Source organism: Papaver somniferum, chromosome 8 (genome assembly GCF_003573695.1).
Source record: "Papaver somniferum cultivar HN1 chromosome 8, ASM357369v1, whole genome shotgun sequence".
Classification (NCBI taxonomy): Eukaryota; Viridiplantae; Streptophyta; class Magnoliopsida; order Ranunculales; family Papaveraceae; genus Papaver; species Papaver somniferum.
In genome coordinates, this window is record NC_039365.1 from 174,309,112 (window position 1) to 174,321,259 (window position 12,148).

Consider the following 12,148-nt stretch of genomic DNA (forward strand, 5'->3'; position numbering starts at 1 on the left):
GTTGCAAACATACTAGTTACTACAGGCTAAATAGTTGCCCATCTAAGATGATTATTGTTCCCATTTGCATTCCTTGTTATGTCATTTATGCTACACATACCGAGGGAATTCCCTAGTAGGGATTTGGTTCGATCAAACAATTAGGATTAGTCCTACATATAATTACCAGAGTTCTAAGGGAGACTCATAAGTTGTGGATGGGGAGAGTATTAGTCCTATATAGTTTGGGTTTGGACTGGGCCAGCCATCGGTAGATCCTTCAGTCCCTTGTTTCTTCTTTTCTTGTAATGAAGAATTTCCAACCAGGTTTATGGTGGCAACTCGATGCCTTCCGGTTTACTGTTTTTGTAAGCCTCCCCATTATCAGGGGAAGTTTGGCCAACTGCATATTTCCGCCATGTTGTTTGTTTTGGCCGATTATCCCAGTTGCGGTGTTTTGGACTGGTGTGGGGGCATAACAAAGAGGTTTTACTTGCTCGAGATCCAATCCTCCTTAGTATCAAGTTCAAATTCAAGTCTTCAATCCATTTTTGCGTATAGATCAAAGGACATAAGTAAGAACACAGAACTTCTTAGACTGAACATGAGGAAATACAAAGAATGTAATAACCTATGCCTATCACATTCTAATGTGTTCCCTTTATTGGTTAGGCCTATCCAAGTATACTTGCCTTCGACATTTGATCAGCTACACTTAAGCCAACTTTGTTTTGTTAACCTGATTATTGGAGGAAAAAAGGTTTCGTGCAGTTATTATTAACCTTTTCCTTTCTTCTTCTTCCCTGTGAATTCCTCATCGTCATCACTTCCGCTGGCAATTCTTTTCTTGCCTTGTTGTCGCTGTGATGAGCTTTCTGCTCTATCTGAAGGCGCCTGCTGAGATTTGATGGGAGTTCCCGTTTTCTGTTGTTGCTTAAGTTTTTGCTTTTTCTCATATGCCCGCTTGGCTCGCTCAGGGGATAATAGTCCATGCTCCATCATCCTACAGCAGGAAACAGGTTAATACGTTTTCTAATGAAGTAGAAAATTTGCATATGCACATCTCAGCGCAGCATGCTTGTATTTGCCGCTACATATATAATCAATAAGGCACGGCAGATGATGACAGTGGCGGATAATTGTTGATGCAAGTCTGGGGTTCTAAATGTAAGCAACAAAGTGAAAATAGAAGAGGTCAGTATGCAAAGACAAATCATCTATCTCAACCCTGGAGCTCATCAGATGTTACCAACTTTGAACTTTCAATTTAATCAGGACATCACAAGAACAAGTTATGAATGACAGAAGAATCAAAAACATTTGCAGAAAGTTGGAGTTGCACATTCAGGAAGTTAATGAAACCACCTACACAGAGCTGGCAAAAGATAATGTGGTTACTAAAAAGGCTCCTGTTAATATGTGACTATGCTATTGCATTATATATATTACCATCCTCAAGGACGGATAGAACTATTGACCATTTTAGTGGAACACAATGTACTAATGGAAAGCTAAATCACATTCACATTGTGCATCTCAATAGAATGGTACCATAAATCGTGAAACAAACGGAATGATCGATAGAATTCAATATTTAGTACCCACTTTGTCTTCAATAAACTTTAAAATGTTCAAATCAAAAGAATAGAAAACGAGTAACATACCAAAACTCTGCCATGTTGCTTGAAGGTATCTGTTCGAATAACGACCCGTAAAATATCCGTAAAGGTTCTCTCTGCCAAGAAAACAAATGAAAAACACCTCCAAACAACGAAAATTATGACAAAATGCATTTTACATTACACTTAGATAAATAGGTGTAGACATAAAAACCTCTTCTGGTGGATCATGTTTTTGACCAGGCAAACTATAAACTTTCCTTGGTTTCACCTTCACAGTAGTTGTAGTAGTGGATGTAATTTTAGATGAGCTTGATTTTGGTATCTCACTTGTCTTCAATAATCAAAAACAATATCAATAACCACTGAATCAAATCCAAAAAAATAAATAAAATAATAAGAAATTGCACCAAAATTTGAAGACAGGGTAGGTACCTCGGATTTTGTGATGGTGGCAACAGATTTTTGTTTAGAAGAAGAAGAGGAAGTTCCATCTTGATTGGGTTTCATCTTAGTTGCACTGCTTTGAATTTCTGTACCGGTGAATTTGAGAATCTGAAGAGATTTTTTTTATCTTCTTGTTATGATCTAAAGTCCCTTGTTTCTCTCTAGCTCCTCTGTGTGTTTTTGTTGTTTGTTGCAGGTAAGAAACCCAAGTTGTCAAGTTTGGTTGGCAGTAACCGCATTTGAACAGCAAAAAGAATATGACGTTGCAACAAATGTACAATGTGTCATTGTCTTTGGGTATGGGGATGCAAAAAGACTGATTCTGCCCTTTCCTGGTGTACAGGGAATTGGAAGAAATTAAGGAGGTGTGAGGATAAAATGGGAACAGATCAGTATTAAATCCCATTGCTTTCAGTCAGTTTCAGGCCAGGCATGCGCATTCACTAGGCTGAAGAAAAACGTTCATTTGGATTTTAATTGCAGCAAAGTATCAAATCAATAAAGCTAAAACTAGTAACTGCCCAAAATGACTAATTCACCCTTGAAGGGTATTTTAGCAATATACAGAATAAGAGACTTTACAAGCAAGTGTTGCAGTCAGTGAGTTGTTAAGTGGACATGAAATCGAGCAACTTCATAACTGTTATTATAAAGTTGAGTGCGCAGCGACCTCAACTCGATAAAACTGATTAAGAAATCAAATATCAGTTTCATTCCGAACACACAGTTTATCATATCATTTCAAATGAGTTTCATTCCGAACACACAGTTCATTTGGAATTTTTTTTCTTGCATGAGCTGATTAATTCTTGCGTTGTTTTTTCTCCTTTTCCATAATCTCCACAAGCATAGTCAATAAAGCTTCACACATTTCAGATGCATCTGGTTCACTGAAATCCCTATTCCATGAAGAGTAAACCATCCAGGCATGGTCTAACTTAAGATCCGGATGAACTACAACTGAACCAGGAACCTCTGCATCACGGCATGTTACTAAGCCATCACTTTTCTCACCGTACCGAAGTTGTAAGTGAAGCGCCGATAAAGCCATGGCAGCAGCAATGGGAACGATGACGGGGACCTGCCGACCTGCTTGAGTGGCAGTGGATTCTTCCTCCTCTCCACCAAAACTAGTAAGGGGGAGCCGTGGAAGCTCTGCATGGGCAATGTGTGACATTGTGGCGAGAACACTTGGAGCGATACTTGCTTCCGAGTGAAAGGAAACTAAAGGTATATGTTCAGGTAGCTTGTGTTTCGTGATGAATTCTCTTCGCTTTTCATATGTGAGATCATCCAGGGCTCGCATATCGCCCTACAATGATATTCTGAAACCTGTAAGCATTGACTTCGAAATCTAGCATTATTTTGTTCATGTTTTACGAGGAAGATCTCTAGCAATTTAGATATATTAGTGCAATCAGAATAAGTAGATTCTGTTTAATAAAATCCTAGAAACTCAAGAGGCACACGTTAACAAGGAACGCAAGGTTAATATGCTTAGTCTAATATCCTGATGTTCTAAAGGACACTTACCCACAGTAACACTCCCTGTCTGGGGAGCTTTACTCACTACAAAGTATCCAATACTAAGCTGATACAGGTTGCTCATTTGATGTGTGATTCAAGCACTAGGTGATGCTCTGTAACAGAATACCTTCACGAGGATCAAAAAGTAGTATCTGGCCTAGAATTTTGAACGTGAGTGGTGCTACCAAAACCTTAAGTTTTAGCCAAGTAGAAGTACTGTTATGAGGGGTCTCATCACATATGTAACCATTACAGAAGAGCTCTATGAGGATTCCCAAGGGTCATGGTAGCCTTTGAAGTAGTTCTAACACAGCAGAGAAATCGGACGATATTTATTCCAAAAAATAGAAAGGAAAGAGGAAATTACCTTGATAAACTTGCATACGACGAGCTCCATGATCCTTCTTGTTTCCTTGTCTGCAATCTGGCCTTCACGAAGGATATCAGATGCAATAGGAGTGCCGCCATAAGGGCTCTGCACCAGTGCTAATCCAACAACCTTGCCTTTCAGTTCAGACCAGTAAATCGACAAGGCAGCTGCCGCATCAACCCCACCCTTGCTATGACCAAGCAGCATAACACGTTTGCCAGATCCCCAGTACAACTCTTCAATGTATTGTTTCAGTTCCCATGCATTATGTTCCACAGAGGCCTGCGCAAGAGGTAGACATATATCTTAGAGATCACCGAGACTTCTAGGACCTGTTAGCCTAAGTTTGAGAGATATGACTTGGAAGCATGAAAATATCCAAGAAAGATGGCATAATTAGACAGATTTGAATCAGAAATATAAATTTTTTGTAAGGTAATGCCATGTTACCTCGCTATGAATCTTAGCAATATGGCAAGCAAGACCCATCTTTGAGAAAAACTTCTTCGTGCTCACGAAATACAATGGACTAAGATTGCTAAACAGTCCTACCAACCACAAGTTAAAAGACTAAGATTTTGTTAAGTGATGCTGGGAGTTCAGTGATCAGGTGATTGATTAAGGATAATCAACAATAATTTTCTTACCCGGGATTAATAAATAGACAAATGAGTTAGGCAGTGTGTGCTTGCCATTTCTGAAGAGCAGAAGACAACAATAAAAAAAATATTATTAAGTGCAACCATAATCCGAAGATTAAAAACTCTATTATAACTTGCAGAAACGACAAACATAAACAAAAAGAAGAACCAAGAAACGGTGCCTACCTAATGTCCTGGAGCAACTCCCTGAATCTGGCTGTACCATCTTCCATGGGTGGCATATCCTCAGCTCTTTGCAACCACCCAATATCATCAGAAGATCCACGCAGTGTCTTCTGAACCCGAGATATGAGGCTGAGATCTCGAAATGGTTATCGTAAGGGAACCAGCAGAAGAATCAGTAAATGAGTAATGAAACCCCTGAGAATACCACCACCTTTATAAACTATAAGCTAATACCTTTGAACTTGATTTTGTGTACGTTTCACATAGAATAAGGAGCACTTCCAACAGGCAAACGCCAATCTCAAGGCTAACCGCAGACCAAATATGGGGAGCATGAACCTGAATACAAATGCATACACAGTCAAATAAGCAGAATAAGGATGATGAACTTGAGAATAAAGATAGATAAGAAAACGAACAAAAAAAATTATACAAGCATCTATCACTATCAGGATTTATCTATAATTAATCATCCATGTCCATCTGTATTCTCGATCAATAAGCTTCACAATGTTAGGGCAATGCTTTAACTGACTCTTAACAAAAAATTATTCAAAAGGAAAGCAGGAATGAGAACTGGAATATTAAGAAAGCAGATTAAAGCTAAAACACATAATTAATCGCGACAATAATGCTCACGAAATACAAAATATCATACCCTCGAAAAATATAAGGGACACCCCTAAAGCCATTGTTGCGTAATACTATTTCGGAAGATCTATTTACAGGAACTTTTCCACTATTAAATGTCCGTCTTCTTTTACGGACAGAAAGGTTTGCACCAGCATCAGAATGCAGGGAATGAGATGTAGAGTAGCCATCACAAGGAGATCTTGGATGCTCTCTGGAGTATGATACCACTGGATCTTCCAAGTAGTTATCGACATCTCTACATACGAGATCCTCTGCAACAAATCATCCCAAAATGTCCCGTCATATTTCAAAAGCTCGATGCCATAAAGAAGCTATAATTCGAACATATAGCTATAATTCGAACCACAAGCTCACCAATGAAACGAATGAAACAACGATTTATACATGATGTCAATGTGGAGAAACGAAAAAAAATATCATCCACAAATGACAGAAATGCAAATTGTTCAGCAAAAAAGCTTGTGGTTGTCACGTCATCACAGTAAACCTGGAAAGAATACAAGTATTAGATGAAAGAGTATGGAACCAAGCTTTGACAATTAAACAGTATAACAATCTAAGAGAATCACAATCCCATTGGTTACCAAGGTTTCTCTTATGTAAGTTTCTTAATGATTCAAAACAACAGAATTCACACCAAAGGTAACTTTACTGCACCCAATAGGTTCCGTTAAAATCATGTCTACCAGAACCAAACAGCAATGGCAAGGCCCAACTGAACAAAGATCTAAAAAAATTGGCTATTTCAGAGACTAAAACTTGCACGACTTCCCAAGTAAAAGATATGAAAGATAAGAAGTCTCACCATAAGATTACTTTCATATTCAAGTCTTTCGCAGAGGTACACATCGTCCGACACGAAATCAATCTGTTCCAACTAGATCACAAGAAGAAATGAACTGTCACAGTCATATTCCACAAACCAAGGTAATCAAATATGCGATAATTTACCAAAAAGTAGACTAATAACACTCACAGTAGATGGAATGGAGGGTATTTCTTCATTGATACACAAATCTCCCATACACACTTTTAATCCTGCCGTAGCATAAATGATTCATTGAAAAACAAAATCAAGACTTCAGCACATTCAAAAACACTCTAAAGAGACTTCAATTAAACAAACCAGCAAAAACCATTTTAAGTCATGATAATTCATATTTACACAATCAAATCAAAGTATCAAACATCCTGATCCAAAATCACCTAGTTATTCTACATTGTGGGTCAAAGAGAATAACATTCGAGAATGATCTACAGAAATAATTACCAATAATTAAGATGAAAATACAAACAGAACTCATTAAGTAATATCCACAAACACAATATCTTCATTACCAAATCAAATCAGACAACTTAGGATACTTACACTGAAAAAATGAAACTACCAGAATCAAATCAGTACCACAAATCTGTAAAACCCGGAAAGAAAATCAATAGATTAGACCATAAAAATCCAAACTTTATATAACAAATTTCATTCTAAGAAAATTACAAAAGCAAATCCAAAAAGGTAGGAAGAAATACCAACCAAATAAAAATAAAAACAACACAGATAGGGTGTAAGAGAATGGAAGAATTAAGTTTTTCAGCAAATCTTGATCCAACCAACCATATTCAACATTATCTTCTTCTTCCACTGTCAGCTTAAACCCCCACGTCCCCACCACTATTAAAGAAGATTTTTACAGAAAAAGAAACCCAGTTTCAATTTTATATCCAGCAGCTCCATAATTTTCTTCAGATTTTACCGCCATTACCAAATATAAAGGGCTTAAATTCTGTGACAGTGCTGGTTTAAAGCGAAACAAATGAAATTTTCAAAAACACGTTAAATCTCTTAATAAATTGTGCTCATTGAATAGGCTTGTCAATGACACGTGGCGTCATATTGTGGAGCTAGTAACATGACGTGTTAAACGGCGTCGGCGAAGAAATCTTGATTGTTTCGGTTAGGAATTTTTAATGAGAGGAACAAGTATTACACGTGCAAGCATCTCTTACTGTTAACTGTTTGTGATGTCAGATCTTTATGTATAGGTCAAAAAATGAATCAACTATGCGGCTATGCGCGTACGTTTCGTGTTTTAGTGATAAAACTGTCCTTCTGGCCTATGCTTTGATGTTTGTTTTGCTCGATGAGGAAAGGAGGCATGGGGTGTCAGAAGAAAACAAAAGATAGTAGAGTGTTCGTTGTGTGTGTGTTTGCATAAATGGATCCAAAAATAACATTACTCGGTGGTAAATAGCCATGCGGCTGTGCGGCCGAGGGTTTAGCAGGTGATGCGCATGCATGTCAATCTTCAAACGATGATGCTAAGCTGCTAAGGAGCATAGCTCTCCTAGTCCTAGGAGACTATTGCAATATGGAGGAAAGAAAAAATTCACAAAAGCAATTCTTTTTTTGGTAAAATCAATAAAATAAAATTAGTTGTAATTCAAAAGAATATGGATTTTGATTTGACATTCAAAAGTTGGATTAGTTAAGTTTGGTGTAAAATGGTTACAAACAGAAACTCATCATAAATTAAGCTACACAATTTATAAAGTTCTCCTCAAGTCCTCGCATAAGAACTTTCTTTCATCCTAGGAGGAGTACTGCTGAATCTGTCAAGCGGGTGGAAAATAATAAGACTACCCACTATGTTACAGCCCGAGTTACAAACACAAACTGTGGCATACAGAGACACCACCCAAGTGAATTCACAGGTGTAGTGCTAAATGGTTCCTGTAGGTGTAAAAAATTACACAACTACAACCAACAATCAATATGAAATAGAAGTAACGTAGGCAAGTAAGAGACTCATCAGAATACAAGATAAATGTGGTTCGGCATGATTATCTACGTCCACGGGGTGAAAGGATGATCTTATTACTTCATACAAGTTTACAAGGATGAATGTTCTCAACAATACTCTATCTTTCCTCTCCCTCAGTTACAGATTGCTTTCCCTCTCTCTTAACAAGGGTCTATATTTATAGACCGAAATGCTTATACAACGAGAATACAGTGATAGGCATAATCTATCCGCTTTGATGCTCATGTCGGGTACTGTACCCGAGTAATCCTTCAGTACTTCATACACGATCTTTCTCTCTCCCAAAGGACGTGTTCCCCGATGTAGATTGTCTAGCTCGGTTGAACCCTGATCCGATAATAGTGACCCGATATATGTATTGATCTGATATTATGACGCCTCCCGATCCGAGTATTTTATCCTCTGCTCCATGGCCCATCATGATTTGACCCTTCTGCTCCTTCCGTATCTCTTGTCAGTATATTTAATGCCTTGATTCTCGGCACACCTCTCTCTATCACGTCCGACTATTCTCTTTACACGTGCTCGTCTCACATGTGCTTGGTAGGTACCTCTTTTCTTGAACCCGTGTTATAGAGGATGATTCGGTGTTTCATTCTGCTTCGTCTTTGGTAGGTTGTCATCCTAGATTATGCCACGTATGTTTGCCAGTTATTTGTTACTACATTTATGACCCTTCTTTCACTTGTGTGCTCGGCAAGAGGGGAAGAAACTGCCCCGCCCTCCACGGTTTTTGCTATGTCGTGTATTCCGCCACACTGTCTCCCCCTATCTCATTCTTTATGACCCGTTACCTCCTCTGTCGGTTGTAACTGCCTGAGTTATAAATGTGAATGATAAACCCTTGGGTATTTATTCTTCCATTTATCCTTCTTTGTTTACTTAAGAACCAACATTCTCTGCATCTCCGCCTCTGCAACTTTCCTTCATTCTCTGTCATTCACTCCGCCTTTGTCACTTACTTTAGTTCCTCCGTTGTTTTTTTCTCTGTTGCTGCTACTGAACTTGTTCTTCGTCGTCTTTATCACTTTCCCCATTACCAGCTCTCGATCTGCAGTTGTTTCTTGATGGCTTCTTCATCTCCTTCCATGACAGAGAAAAGGTGCATAAGTTACACGTTCTTTGAGGAAGATGGTATTCCCGTTGATTCGTTATTTATCGTTGATAGTCCTTCCATCATGATCATCGTTATCTTGATATATTTTATCTTCTCTTATGGTTCTCCCATTTTTCATGTAGGAAGAGATCCAACAAAAATCTCATTGATGCTCAATTTATCAACCAACAGAAGGATGATTACAAACTTCATGGCTATGATATTCGGCTTGTGCCGGGTCGGAAGGGCTTATTGGAGAGGGAGAAGGTTGAAGAATTGTCTCATTCTCCCGAGGCGACTATCATCACTAAGGGACAATTTGAACTCGGGTTACGTCTTTCATTATACGACCCGAACCGACCCTTCGCCTATGAGGTTTTGTCTCAGCTTTATCCTTCTCAGGATTTGGCTCAATGGAATGGAAATACGTTCCGTCTTATGGCTGAATGGGAAAGACGGGGAAAGGGTGAGTGCTCCAAGACCCCTTGGTCGACATACAAGCCTTCTCACGCGAGCAAAATTACCTCGGCCAGCTTCCTTGGAAGTTATCGGAGCAGAACTTCTTCTCTTAGTGTTCTGGATGGTTTTACTGCTAGTCCTCATCGTAATAAGGTTCCAACCAATAACTTTGAGAAGTTGATGTTGGATGAAAATCCCGAAGGTCGTACTAATACCAATAAGCATGATCGTCATACTAGTGATTCCGTCTGGGATCGGGTTCCTCTGGCTATCCCTATCTTGAGTGGTAAGCTCCCTCCTCATGATTTTCCTACTGAGCCATATCAGTTCTGGGTAGTTAATGCTGATCAGGTAAAATTTTTGATGCCTTGCTTGGTTCGGGCCCGTTATGTTACATCGTGATGTCGGGTGACCAAAAATTTTTAATTGTTCCATTTCTTTGTGGCCCAAGTCTCAGAGTAATCAGCCTAAGACTCAGAACACTCGGAAAAGAGAAAGAGGTCTTAGCATAAGGATTGAGGAAGATTCAGTGAAGGTAACAAATACATTTCTCTATTCTCAGTACATGTACTTTCCCCTATTTAGTTCCTTTAATGGGTCTGGCGATGATGTTTGTGTAGAAGTCAAAGGCTTGTCAGGAAGGTGTTGAGAGCTCTTCTGGGAAGGGTGGTGAGGATCCCGATGATCGAATTCCCTTATCTCAATTCCCGAAAAGGTTGCCCAAGAAGTCTTATGACGTTTCATCTACCGTTGTAGGTGATAAGGCTGAGGTTAGTGGCAAAGGGTCTAAGGGAGGTAAATCTTCCCATGGGAAGAATGTGGTTCTGCCTGCATCGTCAAAAGAAATTTCCCTTACGAGCACCAATATGGTTGTGGTGATGTCTGATGAGGATGATGATGAAAAATTCTTTGGTTCGGATGCTGAGACCGAAGGATCGGGTGGAAGGGAGGAACAAAAGGAACCTGAGATCCCTTCCAAGGATCAGGATGAGTAGTCGCCCCGAGAAGAAGAGCTGATAGAGACTTTTCAAAGAGTCCCACGAAGTCACGGTCCAATAAGGAGTTTTGTGTACACTTTCTCTGGTATTGCTTGTGATTCGCTCGGGGCCCTCTCATCTTCTATCTTTACTCTCTTTCTATGGCCGACATGATGAAGGTCCTTCCTCTATATGGTCCTGCTATGAAGGAATCTCTTCGCATTGCTGTAAGTTATTCTTCCCCAGCCGAGTAGTTCATTGCTTGCTTTTCCGATTTGTTTTGACCCGATATGTTTCCAGTCCGAGAACCAAAGACTTCTTGAGGAGGCCATTCGCCATAAGGAGTTGGAGGACATGGCAGGTCTTCGGACTCAACATCAAGGAGAGCAGGAGCGTGCCCGAGAACTTGAGAGGAAGCTAGCCGATTTCCAAAGGTATTTTTTCGAACTCTGTTACTGTTGGTTGATGTTGTAGTTCCAATATCCTGAATCTAGCATTGTCTTCCTAGTTGAAATATCTATCCTAGACAGAGACTCCATTCCGAGTACCGCCACATGTCCATGAAATTGAACATTGGAAAAGGTCATGTTGCTACACTTCAATAGAAGATACATAATAAAGATGATAAGATTGATCGCAAGGCAGCCGAGATTGAGAGCCTCCAAGTCGAGCTACTTCGTTATCAGAGATTTGAGCATGTGCCCAAGGAAATAGATAATCTCCGTTCCGATCTATCTCGGCTCCAAAGAGTTTCTGCCGATAGGGGGTTGTTGATTGATTCCTTAGAAGGTCAGTGCAACTCATTGAGGCTTCAGTATGGGGATCTTCATTCCGAACGTAAGTGTCTTTCTCGGTTGAAATATTAAGCTTAAGAGTCTGTTCAGAAGTTAGAGGAAAATCTTCTCGGGTTTTATCAGGTATCTCGTTACTTGAAATGGACTCGGTTATAGTTGTCGAGTCTTCAAACAACATGATCGTCAGAAGGCTTCATGGGGTCAACATAAGAAATATTGTCCCTCTAACGAGTTTAATGAACAACAGTATAAAGAATTGTTATTAAAGATGTCGGAGCTTGAGATCAATCTTTCTAAGTCCGATGAAATTTTAAAATTATTTTTGCCCGAACTTTCAGGTCTTTGTGCATGTGTCGTGTAGTCTCGATGTTTCTCATTGTTTCTTTGCATCATTTGATAGGGTTCTGACCATGTCGTCCCTCTTGTCCATGCGGCCGAGCAAGGAAAGGTCAAAGCTCTGGAGGAGCAGGTCGCCCATGAAAAAACGGGGGTCTAACAACCACACCCAATATTTCGTTCGGCAATTTGAATAAACAAACTCCAATATACTTTCAAGAGAATCAACTAGACATACAGACTC

General features: G+C 39.5%; 2 protein-coding genes across 5 annotated transcripts; both read right to left on the reverse strand.

Moving 5' to 3' along the window:
- Window positions 1-497: 497 nt before the first annotated feature.
- LOC113306672 lies at window positions 498-2,246 on the reverse strand. The gene is made up of 4 exons (XM_026555576.1): window positions 2,034-2,246; window positions 1,813-1,932; window positions 1,644-1,714; window positions 498-982 (listed from the first exon to the last, which is right to left on the reverse strand). Exons 1-4 carry the CDS (start codon window positions 2,106-2,108, stop codon window positions 757-759), a joined length of 492 nt encoding a protein of 163 aa, XP_026411361.1. The 5' UTR covers window positions 2,109-2,246; the 3' UTR covers window positions 498-756.
- Window positions 2,247-2,546: 300 nt separating this feature from the next.
- On the reverse strand, window positions 2,547-7,220 carry LOC113304012. Of its 4 annotated transcripts, none has more exons than XM_026553107.1 (12): window positions 6,955-7,217; window positions 6,793-6,835; window positions 6,400-6,461; window positions 6,229-6,300; window positions 5,778-5,910; window positions 5,428-5,674; window positions 5,004-5,108; window positions 4,770-4,898; window positions 4,590-4,639; window positions 4,393-4,490; window positions 3,940-4,224; window positions 2,547-3,357 (listed from the first exon to the last, which is right to left on the reverse strand). In XM_026553107.1, the coding sequence occupies exons 3-12, from the start codon at window positions 6,445-6,447 to the stop codon at window positions 2,848-2,850; spliced, it is 1,677 nt and encodes a 558-aa protein (XP_026408892.1). In that variant the 5' UTR covers window positions 6,448-6,461; window positions 6,793-6,835; window positions 6,955-7,217; the 3' UTR covers window positions 2,547-2,847. The 4 variants fall into 4 exon arrangements, with proteins under 4 accessions (XP_026408892.1, XP_026408893.1, XP_026408894.1 ...); XM_026553109.1 differs by having other exon boundaries at window positions 2,878-3,377; window positions 6,955-7,220; XM_026553110.1 differs by having other exon boundaries at window positions 3,193-3,370; window positions 6,955-7,220.
- Window positions 7,221-12,148: the final 4,928 nt, after the last annotated feature.